The 25,302-nt window shown below is 40.0% G+C and overlaps 1 protein-coding gene across 1 annotated transcript in view; it reads left to right on the top strand.

Moving 5' to 3' along the window:
• The window catches only part of ANO4 (anoctamin 4), a 308,805-nt gene that overhangs the window by 107,687 nt on the left and 175,816 nt on the right, over nt 1–25,302 (top strand). The window contains exon 2 of the mRNA XM_072973171.1: nt 16,508–16,699. Coding sequence (XP_072829272.1) covers nt 16,645–16,699 — 55 coding nt within the window. The 5' untranslated portion in view covers nt 16,508–16,644. The remainder of the gene's footprint in view (nt 1–16,507; nt 16,700–25,302) is intronic.

Below are 25,302 nucleotides of genomic sequence, written 5' to 3'. Positions count from 1 at the left end.
ATGATCTGTCTTTGAAAAAAGGTAATTTGTCACGTCTCTTTTATCGAAAGAAGGACTGGACAAGACAGAGTTGTTATGTCATTGGCTGCACCCATGGAACTTTCTAAGACCTATTCCAAAATGAATAACATAATCAAACTGTACAAAATAAATGAGGTGTTGGTGAGAAACCTGTCTCTATACCAAATTTCTTTGCACTCTTCAATTTACATCTTGAAGGTCAACTTCTCTACAGAGCAGTTTTTGAAACTGCTGGAGGCAATTAGCTGTTGGCAGAGCTGTGCCCCAGTGCACTTTGTATGCACTTCTGTTATTGCAATAAACACCTTGTGGCTTATAATGAATCTTTTTCCAAGTCTTTCTCCTCCCATAGACTGAGTACCCTGAGAACACAGACTGTTAATTATTCACCGTTTTGTACACAGGTCTGCTTAGCGCTTGGTGGTTACTGAGTAAATTCTGAGCAGCAGGATTAACTGACATATCTTGGCATCTGTATGTGATTGCCACTAATAACTCTCATTATTGAATTTATGATGCATTGATGATCCTGTTTTCCTAGTCTCAGCAGCCAAATGGTTACTGGATTAACTTTTTCAATATTTTTTCATTCATTCAATATGTATTGAGCACCTAATACATTCCAAATTCTGATTTAAGCTTTGAGACTCAGGGAAGAGTAAGACTTTGTTCTGCCTTGTCCTTCAGTTGGGAAAACACAAAAACAAAACAGTTTTACCACAACATTATTAAAAGCCGTCACAGGGCAGAGCTGGAAGTAAAAGGAATTGAGGGGAAGGAGGGCAGCCAAAAAATGCCCAGCTCCGCCAGGGATAGTGACACGTGACCTTGAGATCACGTTTTATGAGAAATCTGGCAAACCAGTATAGTCAGGAACATGGGCTTATGTGTCCAGGTGACCGTTTGCATTTCACTTTATGGTGCGAAGTGATTATGAGGATTCGCTGCAGAATTAACATATGTTTTCAGCTAAGCAAGACATTAAAAATAAATGTAAGTCCAATTTAGGTACTCTTTTAGCTTTATTAAACTAGTACCTTGAAGAGTGAGCCTTGTTAACTTGTATGTTGATGATAAAAACTATAAAAATGACCTGATTTTCACTTTAATTTATATTCAAGCAACTATAATTTTGTAAAAATGGAACATGGCCATCTGAAAAATACTTAAGTTATGTAATTTCCACAAGTCATTGAAAGTAATTGTCATATAATCTAAATGCTTCTGTGAGGTTCCCATAGGATAGAGTATGCTGTCCTAAACCATCCCCACTGTCATTTATTCAACAGATACTTACTGAGTACCTACTATGTGCTGGTGAAGAAAACGACAAAAATCCCAGGGCCACTCTTGGCCTGACTTCTAAGTGAGGGCACACACTGTCATTACTGACAGGGGTGCCCTGGGAGACTCCTTTTGGCATCCAACTCGCTGCAATTCCTAAGCCAGTCCTTTGTGAGGCTCCCTTTCCTTTCGAAGGTGCACATACGTCTGCTGCCGGAGAGGTGATTTGCACGTAAAACTTACACTAAAAATTAAAGTGCAAATTCCTTTGCTTTAGAGCAATAGGAGCTGCCCACTCAGGTGCAGTCCAGCTGTCCTGCAAGAAAGAGTGAAGCTCTGTGCTACCTCCAGAGATCTCAAGATAAGTTTTCCCATCATGGACACGCAGTTTCCAAGGTCAACCTGAGGTGCACCAACCAGCCAGCAGACCACGAAGAGCAAGAATGGGTAATTTCATGCAAGAGGTTTCTCTGCTCTCATTCCACTGGCCAGAACTTAGGCACGTGGACACCCTGTGGTCTGAGAGAGAGAAAAGAGAGCCTGGGAAATATAGTCTAGCTCTGCACCTGGGAAGAAAAGGAACTGGGTTTGGTGAATAATGAGCCAGTCTCCGCTAAAAGGTTAATTTACTAGAAAAAGGTAGAATTGTTGGGCAATCTCACACTGAGTCCCACTTGAGATTTTATGAATATCCGCTATAATTACCATGGTTGCATGATCCTCCCCCCTCCGCATCTTTCAAATTCTCAGGGCCAAGTATAGAATAGAGCAGAAGGAAAGTTGGGTTATGACAGAATTAGTTTCTGCGGTTCTGTTATTGTCCTTGTTTTATAGGTGAAGAAACTGGGGTTCAGAGAAGTGAGCAACTTGCTAGTAATCAATAGAATTTGGGCATATGTTTTCTCTGACCACAAACCCTCAGCTCTTGAGTACTGTATCACATTTCAGAACTGTTCTTGATAATCACACACTAATTGGTGTAGACTCTGCGATATTTTCTTCCTTCCCTCAGTGGTGATCAGGTGAGTGAATAATAAAATTGAGATACAAATTTTTCAAATTATAATTTGTATCTCAATGTTTTTCTGACATTATCCAAAATGTTATGTTTCTTAGCTAGTTATCAAATGCTAGCCTTTGGAATCACAACGCAGTATCGTCCATTATAGATATGCCAGTGGGATGGGAAAGCACTGCAGAGTTTGAGGACCTCCTCTGCTGCCCCCTGGCCAAGTGGTTTGCAGTACTGTGTGAGAATCCATTCAACACTGACTGAGCACCTGGAGTGTGCCAACCAGGACAGCAGGTGCTGAGGATAATGTGGCGAACCTGACATAGTCTTGTCCCCAGGGAACTGGAATCCAGTGAATTCAGTGAGATAATATATGTACAAAGTTGTTTCTGACACAAGGTGGGCACCCAGTTCTTCATTCAGCTTGTCAAGTACCTGATGGCTCTTCTTGGTGAGAACATCCATGTTCTGTTTCTTGATCAGATACTAAGTGAGGGTCCTACTTTTGTGTAAATGTCCAATGGTGTTACTGTTTAAAAATTGATTCTCTCCCACCTGAATCAGAATCAGCAACTTACAGCCAAGGCAGGACTGAGTTGACACTCCATCTGTCTGTCTGTCTGTCTATGTATCTACGTATCTGTCTATCTACTTTTCCCTAAAGTGACAGGTATGAACACAAGTTAGCATGGTGGTCCGTGGGCAGTGTTGGAATAGTCTGAGGAGTGCTTTTCTCTACCAGGGAGTCATTGTATTTCATTGTATTTTATTTTATTTTTTTAATGAAAGGAGAATCAGCCTTTCTGGTTTATTTGCTCTTAAAAAGCAATGAGAACTCTTTAAATGAAATGAACCAATCATTGATAGGTCTTAAGTTTTATCTTCTCAAGGATGCATGTTCTGATTCATCAGTCAATATTTATTTCTGAGCCTCAGACCTTGGAAAGTTCTGTATGTGATACTTGAATTAGTGTGTCTCACGAGACCGCCCTCTGAGAAGGTGCTTGTTTTCTAACACACATGAGGCTGGATTTTGTGCTCCTTGAGGAGAGATGCTTTGTCTTTCCTTCCTGTCATGGAGTGCTTACTGCAGGAAGGTTGTTTGATGAAGGAAGGAATGGACCCACGGTAGGAAAGGGGGTTACTTGGTGTCAGTGTAATTGGGTTGAGTACCATAAATCTCACTTTTTAAAGGTTCTAATGCCATTGAAGTTTCTGACAGTGGAGCAAGCCATCGAAACACATCCTTGTGAATATGAGCTGTATTGTTAAACAATCAGTTTAGCCTTTTGCTTTATATAATTCCTCTACAAGTGAAAATTGTATTGTAGATAAAGGAGAAAGAAATTAAGAAGTCTGGGGCCTGTGGTTAGTCTCAACCTCCATTAACAAAGCAGATAGCTTTAGATAACTGGGCTCCAGTTTCATTTGGGGATCAGGGATTAGATTAGAGTTTATGAATCTAATTGTGGTTTACTTGTGAGATCAGAGTCCCTTAGGACTGAGAGCACACTGTCTTTTGCATCTATTTCAGCTCCTAGCACAGTTCTAGGCACATGGTAAATAAGTAATAACTATTTGATGAGTTAAAAGCAAAGTATCCTATTTATTCTTTGGGGAAAGATATATATGTAAACTTTCTTGCTTACTTAAACTTTCCTAAGAGTAGATCTTAAGCATTCTCTCCACACACACACACAAAGAGTTAACTATGTGAGATGAAGGATGTGTTAATTATCCTGATCTTGGTAATCATCAAATAATTACATTGTATACTTTAAATATACTCTATTATATTTGTCAATTATCCCTCAGTAAAGTTGGAGAGAAAAATGAAGGCAGAGACTATTTCCTATTTTTCTTGTATATCCAGGATCAGACAAAACAGTAGGGACATAGTAGGTATTCGATAATTCATTGATTCCTTCCCTCCCTCTTTCTCTTTCATTCTTCTATAGAAATTTATTGAATGCCTTCTAAGTTCCAGAAACTTGAGGATACATCAGTTGAAGGACACAGTCGAGATAGGATAGAGATATATATAGGCAATTACAAAACATGTGTGAGAGGATGGCATACACATGTTAATGGAGTGATGACATAGTACAATACACACTGTGGGGGTGGTTTAGGATGGCCGGAGGCAGGAGTGGGTAATGGGGATAAGGATGTGGCCAGAGACCTAAGAGATTAGAGATAATTCTGGGAGGCTGTTAGAAGACAGATCCTGATAGAAGATCACAAAATAGGAAAAATTGAATGATGTCTGTGCTTTTCTGGAAAACTGACATTAGATTCTTTAGTTCCTCTGTTGTAATAGTGATACTAATAGCATTGGCTAATAATTATTGAGTGTTTGCTAGAGGCAAATGTACCCATTCTAAGCACGTGACTCATCCAACCTTCATAATAACTCTTAAGAGGATTTTATTCCCAATTGACAGTTGAGGAAACTAAGGCATAAAGGTCCCTCATGTGGGATCACAGAGCTAGTCTAGACTTTAACCCTGAGGATTTGGATCAGGAGTGTTCTTAATCACTATGCTATGCTGCAGTGAAAGATAAATGGTAATATTGCAAGTCTGAAGTTAATTTATAAAATAAAAAGTCACATATATCATTTAATTCTCATTTTATATCCAAAGAGCAGTATGGATCACTACTTCTAGGCTTCAGATTTTTTTTAATGCCTTTACCATGTTTCTTCTTACTGGTGTGATTCTTCTGTGAGATGAGTGGGTTAAGGTCACTGCCAATAGATCCTCACCATCACTGCCCACAATCAGGACCTCAGTAAGACATGTCACTGTGTTTATTACAACGTCCAATTAGATTTTTATGTAAGTGTAACTACCCCTCCTTTATTTTGGTTTCCATTTGCATGAAGTAATTTTTTCAATCTGTTTACTTCCAGGCTGTGTGTTTCTTAAAGCTGACAAGAGTTTCTTATTGGCAGCATATAGTTGGGTCTCTTTATTCATTCAACCACTCTGTCTTTTGACTAGAGAATTTAGTCCATTTTCATTTAAGTAATTATTGATAGATATGGACTTATTATTGCCATTTTGTTAATTGTTTGCTGGCTTCTTTATACTTCCCTTGTTCCTTTCTTCTTCTTATTCTCTTCCTTTGTGATTTGATGATTTTCTGTAGTGGTATGCTTTGATTCCTTTATATTTGTGTATCTACTATAGGCTTTGTGTTTAATGGTTACCATGAACCTTACATAGTAATAGAGGCTAATTTCTTCTAGGAAAAACAGTCTGATTAAGAAACAGGGTTGAGCAGATGAAAACTTCCCCAAGTTGGGGAAAGGAACATAGATTCAGATCCAGGAAGTCCAAAAAGTACCAAATAAGATGAATCCAAAGGCTCACAGTACTATTACTCTCCTAGTCAGGTCGAGTTGTCCAAATTCTCCCAACTAGAAAGAGGTAGAACCAGAATACATGCCAACTTGGTAGAAAAATTGTAGAGCCTACATTATTAACCATTAATGTCACTGTCAATAATAAGATAGTTAATGTATCATTGTAAATAGTCCAAACTTTTTTATGAAACTTACTATGTGTCTAGAACTACTATATCCTATGAGGTAGAGACTATAATTATCCCCATTTTATATAAGGAAACTGAGGCCCCTAGAGGTTAATTAAGAACACTGTTGTTAGTGGCATAGGCAGGATTTGAACCCAGGCAGTCCACATCCAAAGTCCATGTTCTTTACCATGATGCCTCAGTGTGGGCTGTTATTACCACTACACCCAGTTCAGTTCAGTCTCCATAAACAACATAAGAAAATTATTATCTTATAATAATAATTACTATTAAATCTATCCACTAGGCCATATGAGCCTTTTTGCAGTCTGTTGGAGCTTTGTTTATACTCTTCCTGTTACCTACAACCTCCCAAAAATGTGTTCGTCACTACCACATTAGTTTGTAAAAAGGCCCAGCAGCTACACAGGTATTTTGCCATGCCCCACAAAATAAAACGAGGGAGGGTAAATGCAAGAGTCTATGAAATTTCAAGCCATTAAGGTTTGCAATTTCAAACAGATACAGTCTGTAAAACATTTAAGAGATAGCTTACTTCACTAGGTCACAATATCTGAGCAGTGTTTTCCAAATTCCTTGGTAATACTGATCTGACAGTGGTAGGCAAAGTTCTGTAAAGAGCCAGATAGTAAATATTTTCTGCTGTGAGGGCCATACGGTCTTTGTCATAACTACTGAGCTCTGCGGTTACATTACAGTGCAGAAACAGCCACAAATGATATGTAAGCAACTGCATTCCTGTTTTCCAATAAAACTTTATTTACAAAAACAGGTGGTGGGCCAGATTTGGCCTGTGAGCCAGAGTTCACTGATCCCAAATATAAGAGAAAGTTTACCCACTGCAGCAGGTGTTTAATGGCAGTGAATTTTGTTCACTAGTGACTCAGACATGTATTTAAAAACAATGTTGATACCATGTTTATTTTCCCCTTCCTTATTCTCTGTGGGACCTAATCTTGTTGTCATCCTACGTTTACTGAACAGCTAAGACTTAAAATAGGTACATTGCTGTGAAAGTGTACATGCCTGATTCCAACCATTTGACTCATAACACATTGAGATTTGACTTTAGGGACAGGCTTTCAGCACCATGTAACACTGATGACAAAACAAATTTTAAAAGATCATAAAGAGTGAGAATAAGTGAATGTATGCCTTGCTTTGAGCAAATTTTTTTGTTAAATATTTTGGCAAGGTAGGGGGTAAATTATTTTAAATAAATGTTTACTTAAGGAAAATGGATTACAATTTTTAAAAACTAAGCCATTTCAGATGGGCTTAAAATATAACAAGTTTTATTGCCAGAGGCCTTTTCATTAATTGTCTATCAGACTTAATAAATTAGCACTAAAATTAGTCAATATCAACTTTATAATTCAAATCACATAAATAACCTTCATTGTCCCTTTGAAATAATCATTGTAGATCCAATTAAACAGTTACATTTCAAAGTCCATGTTCTTTAATGCCATTTTGTTCATGATTTCAAACATTTGTTAAACCAAATGTGTATCGAAGCACATTGTATGGTTGAAAAATCTAATTATACCATTATTAGCATAGAGCTGTACTCAGTAAATAATTAGAGGGTTGTATTCTAGAGTAAGTTTTGATAAATTTTTTGACCTCTTTGAATAAACATTTGTTTTATGGTCAGTTAGAGTTCATATTGATTACGGAAATTCAGACAGGGCCAATTTCGCCGTCTCCCTCCTACACTGGCCCCTCAGTGCACTGCCTCGGATGTCTGGGAGGTCGTGCCAACCTGGGGAAGGCCCATCGGCAGTAGTCATGGCCTGGGGTGGGCTGACACTCCGGTCTTAGAGTCGTTGTCGAGAATACTCATCAGATGAAGGATAGGTGGGAAGTTCAACTACTGTTCTGTTCCTGGGGTAGCAGGTTACCACACACTCTGTCTTAAAGTAACACAAATTTACTGTCTTAAAGTTCTGCAGGTTAGAAGTCTGACACAGGTCTCGCTTGGCTAAAATCACATTGTTAGCAGAGCTGTGCTCCTTCTGGAGGCTCCAGGGAGAATCTGTTCCTTGCCTTTTCCAGCTTCTAGAGCTGCCACAGTCCTTGCCTCACGGCCCTTCCGTGAGCTGGCAGCTCGGCATCTCTCTCTGACTCCAGCCACCAAAGGTTCTCTGCTTTTAAGGACTCGTGTGATGAGATTGCCCGCCCCCCTCTCCCCTGCACAGATAACCCAGGATAATCTCCCCAAATCAAAGTCCTTAGTCAAATCTGCAAAATATTCACAGGTTTCAGGGATTTAGAATGTGGACGTTTTAGGGGAACCATTACTCTGTCTGTCAGAGGACCTGAATTTATTGTGCTGGGGTCACTGTCTGCACTTCCTGTGTTCTCACTTGTTAGCATCTTATATTTTGGCATCCATTTCTCTCTCAGTGCGCTTGAAACCTTTCTCTTCTCAGTTCTCACCTTTCTCAGCCTTCCTTTAGCGTGCAGTTAGCTCACTTGACTCCCTTCTCTTGCCGAGAGCAGCACTGCTGGGTAGGTTGACCGGGCGGCCCGGGTTCAAATCCTGGCTGTGCCACTTACATGTGACCCTTGGTAAGTTACTTGCAATTTCAGTACCTTGATTTTCTCATCTGTAAAATGAGGATAAAGAATGTGTCTGCACCATGTTTGATTGACACAATGCTTAAATGGGTTAGTTTATTTCTTGCTCTTAGAACAGTGCTTGGCACATGGTGAAGCCTCAACAAGTGCTGACTGTCATTGCTGTAATTTTGGTTGTTCTCCTAGAAGTTCCCTCAAGATTTTATCTGTGATCTCTCTCTTCTCCAGAAAGTATCATCCCTCTCAGAGCCTCAACATTCAATAGCCTCTAGGCAAAGGACTCCAGCCAGAAACATTTCCAAACTCCACACCTCTATTTCTGGCGGTGCTGGCTGCACATTTTACCTGGATGTCCCAGGGAGCCAGAGACCCAGCGTATCCAAAGCTGAACCCAACATCTTGCCTATCAAAATATTTCATCCGTGTTTTTATTCCTTTACTATTTTCAGATCCAAGGTTAACTTTGATTCTTTCCTCTCTTCTCTAAACATCAAAAAGATTATCAGATTCTACAGAATCTACTTTCAGTCTATCTCTCCAGTCTGTTTGTGTTCCTCCTGCGGCTGCTCTGACCCAGGCCCCACGGACTCTTACCTTGATCTGTTGTCCGAATTGAGGTAGAGGAGTAGAGAAGTTTTCTTAAATACTTGCTCTGATGATGCACCCCCTGCTTCGTTTACATGTCTTCAGTGGTTCCCCATTGTCTTAAAATGAAGGTAATCTTTTTTAGTGCAGCATTCAAGGCTCTTTACAAATTCTCTAAACAATTAAAATTTCCATACAAAAGTTGTCATTGTCTAAACAGCCAATGTTACTGCTCACCTATCTTAACACAGGCTTGAAACTGGACACCTGTTCCTTTCCTGAGTTCACTCTGTCCTTTCATACCCTCATGCTTTTGCTTCCAGGAATGCTCTTTCCCTCCACCTCTGCCTGTTAGAAACATACCCAGCAATGCAGGCTTAGTGATGATTCCCCATAGCTTTCTTCCCAATTCTCTAACCCAACCCATGAATCAAATCGAGCCCACCACCCGGTTTCATAAGTAAAGTTTTATTGGAACTCAACTACACATTAAATTACATATTATGTATGGCTGCTCTGGGGCTTGAATAACAGAGTTGAGTAATTGCAACACAAACCATATGGCTCACAAAGCTAAAAAATTTTACTATGGTTCTATAGGAAAAGTGTGCCAACTCCTTCTTCCCCTTGGAGCTTATGTGGTCTGAACTGTCCCTCCCCTGTGGACCTTTGACATCTCAAGATCCTTCTGTCAGAGTTACTTCTGCATAACTTTTCCTGTGACAACATACTCCTCTGATAGGCAGATTGTCCCTTCGTCGCCCTTGTTTGCCATTGGGTTGAGCATGGTGTAGGGCTTTCTAGTTGTCAGTAGAAATAAATTATCATGTAAAAAATTCTTTTTAACTAAATTTTACTCACTTGCCTAAATGACCAAAATCTTACATAAAGGACTGTTCCCTCTAAGGAGTTAGTGCTTATCATTGGATGTTACTGATGATAAACTATCTTAAGTTTCACTTCTAGAAGCATTTGATTGACAACCAAGATAAGTAACAAAGTTGAGTCCAAGGATCTTATGAAATGCTGTTCTTGCACTACTTAAATTGCTTACTTGGTAGTATCATCATTTAATAAGTGGTTCTGCTGAAGTTTAGGATTTAGTGTATACTTTTTCACAGTGTGTGGGCTTCACCATGTGAAGTAGATACTTATTTTCTACTTAGCTATTCTTTTACTTACCTCCAACTGTATGTACCTGGGGTATGATAACATTTCACCTTGCTACTCTATTATGAAAAATACCAAATAGTTAAATTCGTCTTAGGAAAATCAGAGATGCCTTACTGGCTTCTTAAGGAGAGACAATTGAAGATCTCAAAAGAACTCTTTTAGAAGGCACTGATTTCAGGGTATACTTAAAATTGGCTGCTTCCTTCTTGTTCACATCCTTAAATATCACCTGTGAGTTTTCTGTTCTGGTAAGTTTTATGTCTATTTATGGGGTAGGGGGTGTGTGAGGAGGAGGGAGTGGGGAGTACATTGTGCCTAAGTGTATGGAACACAAGGAAAACCCTAAAACTTTCATGAGATGACAAGAAATCGGCAGTCATTCTCTCAGTGTTTCCCTGAGTGAGAATGTGATGAAGATTTAGGATAAGGTAACTATCACATGATGAGGTGAAGTGAGAAATCGAGTTTCGATTAGCCTTCAGAGTAGTAAAGAAAAAAAAATGACCCCAAATGAGAAAATCTTGGGGATTAAAGGTAAAGGGTAGCAAACATGAAGTTTTTGAAAACGTTCCAAAGAATTTTTGGTGATGTTCTCGAGAATGTTGAATCTTTAACTGTTAAAATGGAAGGAGATGGATTTCCAAGACTCTAGTTCAAGGTTCAGTTAAAAACAGAATTCCAACTAATGAACACATTTTAGGTTGCAAAGGGTGGTTGGGTTAAGGAAATTAATAAGAGATGGTGAAGCACCTGGGGCCCACCAACAGTGGGGAGCCTTTACTACATCTAAAGAGGTGAGGATATTAGAGCCCAGCAGAGTGGGAATGGTGGGAAAGACCCCCAGACAGGAGTAGATCTTGTAAGGGCCCTCCGAAGTGATGAAACAGGAGGCAGGGTAAGAAGTAACTCAGCCAACGCTATGGGAGCACTTTTTATGTCTCTGCTTTCATCATGTCCACTAACATCCCATCTTGGCCAAAGCAAGTCATAATGACCAAGTCCAAAATCAATGGAGCAGGGAACACACTTTCCCTTTCTACTAGGAAACACTGTTGGGTCCCATAGCAAAGAGAAATTGTGGAGAACTGGGGATTATAATCCACTCTGTCGCCATGGTTTCTGAAAATGAAGTCCTTCTAGTAGAATTCTGTAGCAGGGATAAAAAGGACACTCTAAATCAACCCTGGCCACAGCAGTGAGAGAAATTATCAGAAAGGCTATAAAGAGTCAAGAGGTGAATTTGGAGGAGAGAAACCCTTGTAATTTACCCCTAGCACTTTATTTGAATTATTGAATTATTTGTATGCTGGTTGAACATTCTTATAGGCTCTTATCCTTTCTGAGTCTATAAATTCTTCATATAGACATTGAACGAAAAGTTAAATCTGGATAATAATTGTATCTAGTCCAGAGCATTTTGGTCTCTTTACAGAGTGCTTAAATGCCAAGATAATGTGGCTTTAGACAGACAAACTTTCATGAAATTACAAAAAACTGTGACTTGGCAAGTTTTGATGTGTTGGTGCTGCCAGATTTGGGTAATGTGCTGATGTCAATCTTAAATAGCCTCTGACAATGCAGGAAGACTAAACAGAAGGAGGCATGACATGCCCAGGGACCTGGTATGATGGAGGAGGTTTGGGCTGTAGCAAGTCCTTTCATCGGGCTACTGAGATGGATTTGTTCTCTACTTTATAGTTAAAGTTGAGAAAGAGAGAAAACTTGAAGTAAGCATCCCCTTCCACTGATTGTTTTTTTAAATTAGGAATAGGTGAGCCTTAAGGTTTAGCTCATGGTGATGACATTCAAACATAATTTTTCAGTAATTTATTGAAGTAATTTACTGAAGAACTGGCAAGGACGTTAATGCAACACATAGACGCTATTGCTGCGAGTTGTAAAACACTGATGGAGCTACAGATGTTCCCGTGGCACAGAGCTCTTCTGAATCACAGGGATGACATTTAGATGAAAGCAAATCACTTCTACACGGGCACACTTCCACTGCACGATGCAGCCAGAACCAGTGCACCTTGGAGGTGAGCCAGAAACACAGCGTACTGAAGAGTTTTATTTTACGGAGGAAGATACTTACATTTTAGATAGTTTTTAAAAACAAAGAAAATACACAAGGAGCTTAAATGAAATCTGAGCTGTGTTTTATTATTAGAATATTCAACATGAATTGTGTTTCTGTGGACCCACTGAATTTCTCAGGCCAAGTAGGAAAAGATGATCTTGAAATTTTGGAGACAGCAAAGCAACCATGAGTTGGGAGGTGACCATACAAAGATGGCAGCTGGAGACATGGAGTGCAGAAGATCACTTGGATAGGATGAAGAGAAAGAAGACCAAAGTCCAGACCTTGGGAAATGCCCTCTGTGATGATGGCTCCCAAATATATATGTCTCAATCCCCAGAACCTGTGAAAGTGGCAACTGGAAAAGGAGCTTGCACATGGGATCTTGTCTGCAGAAGAGCTTGCAGTTGAGGATCTTGAGATGATGAGATTATCCTGTGTTATCCAGGGAGGGTCTAAATGCCATCAGATGTGTCCTTCAAAGAAAGGTGGAGGGAGATTGACACAAACATAGAGGAGGAGGTAAAAGGACTTGAAGACAGAAATGGCAGTGATATGATCACAAGGCAGGGAACACCCATGAGAAGCTGAAAGAGGCAAGGAGCAGATGTGTCCTCCAGAGCTTCTGGGGGAAGCGCAGTTTGACCCCACAACACCTTGATTTCAGACTTCTAGCCTCTAAGAGCAGTGGTGGGAAAGATGAGGGTGAAAGTTTCAGTCACTCACTCGTTGCGTGGCCTTGGATGAGTTACTTCACCTCTTGGGCCTCAGGTTTCCCATCTGGAAAGTGAAGATACCAGTTTGTTTTTTAGGGTCCAGGTAAGGCATTAATGGGAAAATGATCAACACTGAGCACAGTGCCTGGCATTTAAAGGTCAATATCAACATTTTTTCCCCCAAAGTAATTAAGAACAAATTGGACAATGCAGTTTATCAACTGAGTTCATTTCTGAGGATGTGACTGCTGAATCTCCTGTAAATGTTAACTTTTCATAGACTGGAGTATACTTGCTGTCTTTTGTATTATTTGTTTATACGTCTCTTCCCTGTGGTCTCGCTCAGTCTCGTATGAGGAGAGCTCTGATGGTCCAGGCCCTTTATTTGTACCCCTGAGAACTTAATTCTTGGAGGACCCATATGGATTTGCTCAGGCATCAAGGGTTTCTCCCAGATTTCCCTGGAATTTACTCATCTTCCTGATACCCATCCTCTCCTGGTAATATTCATGAATTCTTTTATTTTTGACATTTTTCCCCATGACCTACATTGTGATATTTAACAAGGAATTCAACAGTTTCGAGTACCTGTGCCATTTATTTCCACCCATTTATTTATTATCATTCCTACCATTTTGTGCTTCCTGGAGGGGAGTTACATAAGAGCTGGAAGGGCCACACTGAGTCACAATCCTGGTCCCTTCAGCTCAATAATACTTGGCAAAAGGGACAAGAAGAAATGTTTTGGGGAGAGCCATCTATTCTGTATTTGTAGACTGAGACTGCATGTACTGTCTGATATTGACTTAAAGCATCTCTTCCAGTCCCTTCATCTGTCACCTGAAAATCTATCAGCATGCTCCTGGAGTCCTGATGGGTCTCCAGACATTTGTTTTGCACCTCTCTGGAAATGTGGAGCTTGTAATGGTGGTAGGGAGCATGGTGGAGTGGAGGAACGCCAGATTGGTGCTGTGGTGCTAGTCCTGCCCTGAGAGACACATGGGAATAAGGCTCACACTTGCCTGGGTAGCTGAGCATCAGAGCAGGGTATGCACTGTGAGGGGAAGGCTGCCAGGTTTCCTCCCAAAGGGGCCACCCAGCATGGCAGGCCTTACCTGGGTGAATTTCCCAAGGTCAAGGTGCAGGCTCACAGCAACTGTGGGCTTAGAAACTGGATCGTGGGAGCAGACTATATATACTAAGCTGTGCATGAGGAGGCAGATGTGTGGAAACCCAGGATGCCAGTTTGCTAATCCACACCCAGAACCCTGTCTGCAGGGGAGATGGAAACACTTGTGTGATTACTCTCTCCCTGCACTGGAAGCCAAATCCTAAGCCAAAGGTTGTCTGGTGAGCACAGTTGGAGTGAGGGCAGTTAAGGGAATAAAAGAGAGGAAAACTGTGTATCTGGCTGTGCATTTGGAATTTTTCAACTTTGAGACTGTTGCCTGGATGGGCTCTGCCCAGGTTTCTCTGTTACATATTTTATTTATTATTGTTGTTTTTGTTTTCGTGCTTCCTTGACTCACCAAATGTCATTCTGATTTGAGTCATCCTTTCTTACAATTTGTTAGAATTGACAAATTAGCCCATCGTTTTTCCCCCACCTTGTGGAAATTTAAAGTAACTCTTCATACCTCTGACATGATGCATGATCTCTGATTTCCAGTTTACCTCTGCTGACTTAATTTCCATCATTTCTGGGTTTTTAGTAGATTTCTCACCATGGCCTTCCAGTACTGATAATCTGTAAGCCGATTGTTTTACCATACCGTATGCGGTTTCCTTATCTGTGTAAAACACTAGATGAATTAGCTAGCTACTAAGGTAACTTCCGACTCTAAATTTCTACCTTCAAGTTTCAAGAGATTTCCCTCTTTTTTAAATTGAAGTATAATTGATTTACAGTATTATATTAGTTTCAGGCATACAGCATAGTGATTCAGTATTTTTAGTTTATACTCTTAAAAATTATTACAGGATAATGGCTATAATTCCCTGTGTTCTACAGTATATCCCTGTTCTTATCTATTTTATACATAGTAGTTTGTATCTCTTAATCCCATACCCCTAATGTTCCCCTCCCTTGTTCCTTCTCCCCTTTGGTAACCACTCAAAAAAAAAATAATACAAACTAATGTATATAGCAGAACAGAAACAGACTCACAGATACTTTCTTTTAATTAAAAAAAATTCTGCAGTTTGGTTTGGCTTAGCTCTTCTTCATCAGATGGCATGATTCCTGACCAAGTTCCTCTGGCTGGTTGGCATCAAATAAGGCTAACAAACACCTTTCCTTGTCTTTTTTAAAACAATAGATCTGGATTCAGTCAACTGTGAGTTTGAATTCCAGCTCTGTCTTCCCAGAGATTCTTTGAAAAAACTCACATAACCTTTCATATTTTACTGAGACTTCTAAAATAATTTTCTAATTCTCTTTTCCATCAGTAGTTTATTAGCTGGAATTCTTTTGTAGTGAAGAACTTGGTCTTGTCAACTATTTGGTTGAAATACGGTTAAAGGAAAGGTCAGATAAGTGGCTTGCTTCTTTCCTTTTATCATTTTCTGAGTAATGAATTGATACTTCCAGCAACCTCTGATGGTGATATGAGTATTTTTTATCTTCTGAACTCAATTTTTTAATACAGTTTATATGTATCAGCAACTGTAGCCCATATTGCTATAACTGATGTAAGTCAATGCAATCAATATTGGTTTTGATGAGATTGACATGGAGTCTGGGATTTGCTTCAAACACCTCTGTCACCTAATTAGCAAATCAACAACAAAAGGACTGGAAGAGATGAAAATGGGAACTTTTTTTTAGCTTTATGGGAAAATCTTTACTTTTTGAAGCTGGATAGTAGATACATGGGGTTCATTTTACTATTCTTTTTACTTTTAATATGTTTGAAATTTTCCCAGATAAAATAGCTCTAAAAATGTACATAATTCTAAGGTTATTAGAGGTATATATCTGAGTTCAAGCTTTAACTATGGCCCATACGTGAATACCATGGAATAAATTCTTGGGTTTTATTGAAATTCCAAATACCACTACAGTTTCTAATCCTCACTGCCCCTGACAACAGCATAAGTATTATATACATATTTTCCAGAATTTTGGAAAGAATTTTTTGTTGTTAATGAAAGTACTGGAGATTGAACCCAGGACCTCATGCATGCTAAGCATGTACTCTACCACTGAGCTATACTCCCAACTCCCTGGAAAGAATTTTAATGTTTAACTTTTTGGATCTCTGTTTATAAAACTCACATTTTGGTAACTGAGGATGTCCACTTTTGAATGGAACAATGTTCAGTAAATAATGTAATGTGAAAATCAACTGGTATCACAATTTTAGTATTACTAACATCCCTGTAAGAATTTGAAACAGTTATTTAATGCTTTCTGGATTTTACCAGAAAATAATTTGACATGTTAGCCATTCTGAACTGACTTCTTCAATATAATGGTGCCCTTTCTCATTCCAGGTTTAAGTTTATCTATTCATGGGGCTGAAAAGCGTTTGCAAATCCATCAACGGCGAAGTGTGGCAAGCCGCCCAGGGTCACGTCGCCTGCCCGTGGTCAGGCATTCCTCGCTCCCACCAGGCAGAAGGTCAATAAAAATGGAGGCAAGCTCTTCTGGAATCACTAATGGGAAAACCAAAGTCTTCCACCCAGGTAATGCATGGGGAGAGTTCCACAGGGAAATTTCAGCAGCAGCAAACACAGCCTGCTTTATATTTTTATTATCTAATTATGCCATACTTCCAGTTAAGCTTGCTTTTTTTAAAATTTTTATTGAAGTATAGTCAGTTTAGAATGTTGTGTCAATTTCTGGTGTACAGCATAATGCTTCAGCCATACATGAACATACATATCTTCGTTTTCATATTTAAGTTGCTTTTTAAAAGAGTCTTTTTTTTTTTTAATCATCTCTTCAGTCAGTGGTAAATGTCACCAAGGCTAATAGGAGGGAAGAGAGCTTGATGTATCAGAAAAGGTTAAGGTACAGGTATATATAGAATTGATAAACAAGATTATACTGTATAGTACAGGGAAATGTATACAAGATCTTGTGGTAGGTAGCTCACAGTGAAAAAGTATGCGACGATGAATATGTGTGTTCCTGTATAACTGAAAAATTGTGTTCTACACTGGAAATTGACACGTTATAAACTGACTAACTCAATAAAATAAAATTTAAAAAAAAAAGGTTAAAGTGACATTCCACAATAGTAGAATCTAAATGAAAATTCCAGTAGACTTGCTCAGTTCAAAAAACTTACTGTATAATAAAACAAAACATATTTGACCATTTTTTGGATAATTTTCTGTATGATAGCCCAGAGGAAAAAGTCAAGCTGAAAAAGCCTACTTTGAAGCCTGAATTACATGGCTTGACTGGCTCATGTATCTTCAGATCTACGCCCATATCCTCCTCAAAATAGGGGAGAAGGCTAGTGTCATAGGAAGTTTCAAGTTTCAGGGGACACATCTGTGATCTCTTAAAAATGTTGAAATAAGTCTATATCAAAGTTGATAATTACAGCTAAAAGGTTTTATTTGTGTGCATGGGTGAGAAGCTCATTGACGTATTCACTCATACAGTTTTCAACAATTTAGTGAGTGCCTGTGATACGCCAGGCATTGTTCTGAGTGCTGAGGAAACATCACTGAGCAAGAGAGACTTATAGAAACCTCACACTGTGAGGGAATTCAGAAGTCACTTAGTATAATTCTCACCCAATCCTGATTCCTCTGTCTAATGTCCCTGCAGGTGGCTACCCAGCCTCAACTCAAGCCAAGTTGCCTTCTCTAGCCACACCATCATCTCTCTCTCTCAGTTCATACCCTTATTTCCTCACCTCACTAAGAAACTCTGGGCCATTGGACATGAATTACTGCAGGTCCCTTACTCTCCATCTCCAAATATATCTGTTTACACCCCTCCTTCACTTCTTTCCTTTGTTTCTTCAGAAGATGAGGGTCTTCCCACTGTCCTTGGCCAAGTTTTCACCTGTATCCTTCACCAGTGGCCTTGGCCACCTCTCCTCTCTTAAGCCTTCTTTCCCCTCGATCTGTGAAGAAGACTAAGGCTTCTCTCATTCCGACCATCTTCACAGGACACTGTATCCTTTTCTCTCTTCTGCTACTTCTCCTCTGTTCTGAGCTAAACTTTTTGAAAGAATAATCTACTTTTGTTTGCTCTGCTCTCTCCCTTCCCAGCCACTCTCCAACCCAACACTGGTTTCTGCCTCCTCCCCTTAATCAGAGCTGTGGTGAGGCCCTGTGACTTCCTTTTACCACAGTGTGGTGGCTGGCAGACTCTCCTGATGCACCAGACCAGGAGGCATCACCACTTCTTCCCCAAACACTAACTTCTGGCTTCCAGGATGGCCTTCTTTCTTGGTTCTCACCTCACTGGTCTCACAGGTAACTTCAATGGTGTCCCAGCCTCCTGCAGCCTCCTCCTCTCTTCCTCTTGCCTCCTGCCACAGTACTCCCTTCACACCTAATGCAGAATGATTCATCTCCACCTCTGATCATGCCATTCACTTTACTCGTAATACTCATCATAGGCTCAAGTCCAAAGCTCTTAGCATGTTCAAAACAAACGCCCTTCATGATCTAGTCCCTACTGCTGCTTATGCTTTTTTCTGGGTTCAATCAGAAAAGCAGGGCCAATAGAGGATTAATACTGAAGATTTATTGAAAAGAATTGACTCATGATTGTGAGAGCTGTCTAGGCAGGTCTGAAATCCAAAGGGCAGGCTGGAACCCTTGGGCACAGCTGAAGTCACTGTCTGTAGGTAGAATTTCTTCTTCAGAGAAGCCTCAGCTCTGCTTTTAAGAGCTTCAGCCCCCAAATTATCTAGGATAATTTCTCTTATTTAAGGACTGTAATCACATCTATAAAGCACCTTCCCAGCAGCATCTGGGTTAGTGTTTGCTGAGTAACTGGGGACTCCAGTCTAGCCAAGCTGCCACATCAGCTGGACCATAAAGTCTAACCAGACTGACTTGCTTTCAGATCTCCAGACACATGATGCTCTGTCATGTCCCTCAGCCTTTGTTCAAGATGTTCCCTCTAGGAAACCCTGGATTTGCTCCATAATCTTTTAGCATTTTGAAATTGTCTGTCTCTCTACCATAAGGCCTTTAAAGGCATGGATTCTGGAATATTTATCTTTGTACTTCCAGTAAGTAATTGGAAGGGTAGGACTAAACTGACCCTTCATTAGCTGTGTTTTAGATTATTACTATAGATTTACTCAAATTTCTTTCCAAATCGACAAACTGCAGTTGCTTTTTAGTTGGTCTACCTACCTTTCAGCATATACTTACTGAGGACCTGTTTGGTTGTTTGGCATTCTCCAAGTACTTGGGATACATCAGTGAATGAAACAGACCAAAGTCCCTGCCCTTGGAGAGTTCATATACTATCTGGGGGAGATAGACAGTATATAAATATAATCAGTACTGTTTAGGAATAAGGTAAATATTATGGATAAAAGGAAAAGTAGGGCAGTTAGGTAGTAGGATTGCATGTTGCAATTTTAAATAAGGCAATCAGGGTGGGACACGTTGTGGAGAAGTTGTGTGATCAAAGACTAGAAGGAGCTGAGAGAGCGATGTAGATGGGCAGGTTCATTCCAGCAAAGGGGTGGTCAGTGCACAGGCCCTAGGATGGGAATGAGTCTGGCAGTTGGAGGAAAAGCATGGAGACCCCAAGCCTGGAGTGAGGAGGAAATATCAGCTCAGAGAGGTCAGAGAGACCAGATGGAGCAAGGTCTTGTAGGCTATTGTAAGAACTTTGAACCATATGTGAAGTGGGAGCCCTTCAGGGTTTTGAGCAGAAGAATCCCATGATCTGACTTCTATTTTAACAAGATCACTTTGGCTTTTATCTGAGGATAGAACTATAGGTATACAGGCTAAAAGGAGGAAGGTCAGAGAGGAGGCCACCATAATAATCCAGTTGAGACATAATGGTAGCTCTTATTGGAGGTAGCAGAAGTGGTGGTGAGATTTTGGATACTGAAGGCATTTTAAAGTTGAGCTCTGGTGTTTCAATGGATTAAATTTGGGGTAAGAGAGAAAGGAGAGATAAGCATAATTTTATGGGTTTTGACTTGAGTGACAGGGCTTGGTTCCAACTGAGATGGAGAAGGCTGAAGGTGAAGTGAATTTAGTGGATTTGAGGGCAGAATTGGGGTCAAGATCAGAAGTCTGATTGTGGTCAATTAGATCACATGGGGGGAGGGAAAAATGTATTTGGAGTTTGAGAGATTGGTCTGGGAAGGAAATATAAAATCGACTATTGTTCACAGGTAAATGGTCTTTAAAGCCATGATGTGGAAAGAAATGACCAAAGAAAGAAGTATAGAGGCAGAAGGGGGAGAGAGGATCAGGGCTGAAATCTCACACAGGTCAGAACATGGACCACCAGCAAAGAAGGCCAAGAAAGAATGACCAGTAAAGGTAGAGAAAAACCAGAAATTGTGTGTCTTGGAAGTTAAGTAAAGAAAGTTTATCAAGAAGAGAGGAGTGGTTCTCTAAGTTAAGTGTTGCTGAAAGTCAAGTAAGATGAGGAATAAGAATTGGCCATTGATTTTAGTCAAGTGGAGATAGGTGGTGATTTTGATAAGAGCAGTTTTGGGGAAATGTGGGGATGAAACCCTGATTAAAGTGGGTTTAAGAGAGAATGGAAGGCTATGAATTGCATACTGAGAATATAGACAACTTTTTAAAAGCACTTTTGCTGTGAAGGGTAGTGAAGAAATAGGGCAGCAGCTAGGGGAGAAGTGAGGTCAAGAGAGTTGCTTTTCAAAATAGCAAATCTCCAGCAGATAATTCATGGCACTGGGGACAGGGAGAATTCGTGATGTGAGCGTCAGTGAGAGGAATGAGAGCAATGCACAGAAGAATCGTGAAGAGTTGATCTATGATAACAGATGGGAAGGGAGAGGGCATGGATGTTGGCAGTGTGATGAGGGTCTAAGAAGTTCTTTTCCCGCTGTTTTAGTTTTGATCTGTAATGTGGGAAGGAAGGTCATAACTGAGAGTGAGAAAGGAGTGAGATTGATTGAGAGGATGGTATGATGGTATAGACAGTGGAATCTGGTTTCTGGCCCACGTTAAAGAACTATTTGAGATTCACAGTCACGAAATTAAAGTAGGACTGGTTACCATGGCTGTATGTTTTTCTTTAACTTTGTTTACCTGCATGAGCAAAGACCTAGAATATATGTAGAGTTATATTTCATCAAGATTGTGATTTTGCCAAGGAATTTGGAAAAGAGAGAGAGAGAGAAAATCAAAGATGCACTAGAAGGAATGATAACAGTTGATGTGATTTAAGCTTGGTAAAGAGGGGAGTGAGTTTCAGTGGAAAGTCAGTAGGATGGATCACTTGGTTGGTGGTCCCAGAGGGGTTGGAAGGGTGTGGAGGGTTAGGTTATGGGAGGAAGAGCTGAAAAGATAAGAGGTGGTTGTGAGAGAGCAGAAAGTATTGCTGTGACTAGAAATGACAAGGTCTAGGCTAGGTTATGAAGTTAGTGACTGTAATTGATGAAGGGCAAGATCATTGGAGAAAAAAAACTCTCAGGGACTGAGGGGCCAGAGTTTGGGAAGGATCGTCCACATAGGTATTGAAATTGTCAAGAACTGGATAGTGCTGGGAGAGTGACAATAAGCCAGGAGTTAACCTCATCAAGGAATGAGGGAGCATCCTGGGAGGCAGCAGGTGGGTGCAGTGATGATGGATAGAAGGTGATATAAGATGACAACCTGAGATTCAAGCTGGGGGGTTTTAGGGAAGAGGGAAGAACAACAGTCTGAAGGTGGCATGAAGACTCAAGGAAGACACACCCCTCTTCCAGATCCTTTGGTGTCAGAGCTGTGGGAGAAGAATGGTACCACAGGGAAGCTGTGACCTCTGGGAAGAGCCATTAGAGAAAGAAGATGAAGAGAACAATCTGAGAAAAGACTGATGGGAAGAGAATTCTGGAAGGTCCAGAGGAAGGGTCTTGGATGGTGGGGAATTGCCTTCAGTAGTTCCTTTAATTATTTTTCCAGACACCCCAAAGTTCTCCTCCAAAGATGATTAATATTCCCCCTCTGCTAAAAAATCTTTGTGGCTGTCCAAAGGAGAGCACAACCTTGTGAGCCCAGTCTTAAAGCCTCTACAGTCTAACCTCTCCCTGTTTCTCCTGGCATATTTTCCTTTATACTCCATAACCTGCCTTGTTCTAATTTAACTGTCCATAACTTCTCATTATTTCTCAGGTAGGCTTTTACTCTCTCACTTCTCTGCCATTGCTCTAGCTCTTCCCTCGTTTTGGAAGGCTTCTACGTCCAATAAATCTCTGTCTAGCCCTTCTCCTTCCTCAAAATGTAACCCAACTTCCACTTCCTTCCAAAAGCCTTTCTGGATCCCACTGGCCAGAACTGACCTCCCACTTCCCAGTGCTCCCACAGAACTTGGTAGCCTTATCAAAGGCTGATTATTTGCTGTTGATTGAAATCTATTCTACACACTGATTTAGGTTTGCATTCGGAAGTTTTACAGAGTAAATCTAATTCTTCTTTCAAATGGTGATCTTTTAGTTGTTCAAAAACTCATCTTGAGCTATTTGTCAACTGAAATATTTGCTAGTTTCTTCAGTGGTTCCCTCAGCAACATAGTTTTCAGATTCTTTATCATCCTACCCACTATACTCTTAGAAGAAGTCTTATTTTATTATTGCCTCTTTGAAATACAGTGCCCAGAATTGTATAGAATATTCTATTTGTTTGACCCAGGCAGAGTAGAGTCAGCCTTTAACTGGCATCCTATACTGATATTAATGCATTAAAAATTTAACGTAGTGTTATTAAGGTATTTCTAATGGTATAAAATCTATAATAATTTTATCATAGATTCTTGAACACTACTTGCATTGGCTATTGGTTGAAAATATAAATAAAACCAATTCTTTAGCACAGAATTATAATTAAGAAAAATTAAACAAATTACAGCTAGAAACTTGTTTTTTAAAGTATTTAAAACTCCTCTTAAGATAGATATGGCTTTGATTCCATCCTTTTATTTTTAGTGTGCTTGTACTAATGCATCACAGTTCTCTGTTGGGAGAGTATAGAAGAGCACTCAAATTGAGTTTCTTGTAGTGAGTGAGTCATAGATCTTAGAAGCAGCATGGACATTTTAGTCATAGGGAGGCCTACTAAGTCATCCATCTCCTTTTTACAAAATGAATAATCCCTATTCCCAAAGTGCTTCCTAAAAGCCAACCCAGACTTGTTAAGTATGAAAAGAAAGAGGAAGAAAGTCTTGTAGATCTTCTGTGTCATCAGCCCTGAACAATTTCAGTTCTTTTATCCCCCTTTAAGTTTACCAACATTTCTGAGTGCCTACTGTATACTAACAAGTACTGACTTGGAAAGTACCACATTGGGGCTGGAATGGTATAGAACTGAATTACACATGGACTTTAGGGAGCTCACAGTCATGTTGAAGATGAACTTCAGTCAAGGTTCTTTGGTTTTTAAATAACTGAAACTGATTAATCTAAGCAAAGAAGGAATTTAAATCTCAAGTGTATGGATAGAAAGCCTGGAGAAGAAGCCTTGGAACAGGAACAGAAACTAAGGAAAGGACTATTTGACTATCCAGAATAAATGAACCTTAGGTCTCTTTTAGTTATGAATCATTTGGTTCAAGTTTTTGAAGACCTGGAAGAAATCCTGTTGGCCATGTGCCTTTCCCTTGGTTGGGTAGAGAGTGATGAGAGAAAGGATAGGACAGGAGGTCTCTCCCTTCAGCTTTTAGAATAGGAGGATAAGATTCCTTGATTTCTCCTCCCACACAGGCTGCACACAGTAAGGGAAAGACCCTTCCCCAAAAGGAAACAGAGGTGGTGTTAGAAAAGGGAAATGTATATGGAAGAACTTCCACTACAGTGATCTATACTTAACCTGCTGTAAAAGAAGTCAAATTGTATTAAGGGCTGGAACAGAGATATAAATAAAATTATGGGAGCATTCTTACTAGGGAAAGGATTTAAGGAGGGTTCAAAAGGCATATGGTCTACAAATTGGACTTTGAAGGTCAACTAAGATATCAAGAAGAGGATGGGGGGTGGCCATCCAGATATAGGAGAGAGCATAATAATAGTGCATTATAGTGGTATTATTGATCAATGTAAGCTTTGTTGTTAGATATCTGTTTTAAACCCAGATATGTTACCAAGTACCTATGCAAACTTAGAAAAATGACAATTTCTCAAAATCTGTTTCCTCATCAGCAAAATGAGAATATTAGTACCTAACTCACAATGTTAGGGTTACCAGATGACTCACAGTTAAAATTTAGATAAACAACGGATACCTTTTGGTGTAAGTATGTCCCAAATATTGAGGCGGGAAGCCCCATAAAAAACCCAGCAGGGCCCCCACTCTTGTGCCAGCATCATCCGGTTCCCTGGCCCAGAGTCTCTATCTCACTTTTTGCCTCTGAAATGGCTTACTTACCCCTAAAATTCTATTGGTTCCCTGAGCTCGTTTCTGATTGGTATTTCCTTCACTCCTGATCGGTTATTACTCTCACTTCTGATTGGCCCACTTCCCTAACTTCTGATTGGTCCATTTGTAGTACTTCATTTGCATGGAGCTCACTCCTGATTGGTTATTTCTCACTCCTGATTGGTATGTTCCTACAAAGCTTGTTCCTAGTTGGTCAACTTCTGTTATACTTATTTGCATATGATGTTGCAAAGTGTAAAACTGGCAGCCTATAAAGGCCTGTGTAAAACCTACAGACGGGGTCCAGAGCTTGGAGTGTTAACTGCTCTGGGCCCACTGGCGTAGTAAACCTGAGTTCTCCAACTCTCTGAGTGCTACTTGGTCTCTCGCCCCGATCCAGGTTGCTGTCACAACTGAGCTGTAACGCCAAGCTGTAACGCCAAGCTGTAACACGTTTTTCCCCAACAGTATTACATGGGGCACACTAATGATAAAAAAATTTGTTGTTTATTTGAAATTCACATTACCTGGGAACCTTGTATTTTCATGTGTCATATCCATCCAGCAACCCTAATAGCACTGTAAGGATAAATTCATTCATGTAAAATGCTGAATGCGATCCTTGGCACAGTAAGGTGCCAATAGCCAATGATCATTTCTGTTGTCAGCATCGTCATAGACAAAATTCCAAAGCCTGAAAGTGCGTATGTCTCAGAATTGTGTCTTGCTCAGTACTTGTACCCTAGCTGGAATGGCTT

The sequence above is a fragment of the Vicugna pacos genome, chromosome 12 (genome assembly GCF_048564905.1).
Source record: "Vicugna pacos chromosome 12, VicPac4, whole genome shotgun sequence".
NCBI classification, from domain to species: domain Eukaryota; kingdom Metazoa; phylum Chordata; class Mammalia; order Artiodactyla; family Camelidae; genus Vicugna; species Vicugna pacos.
The sequence above is the reverse complement of the archived record's forward strand: the minus strand, read 5'-3'. Positions and strand labels throughout refer to the sequence as shown.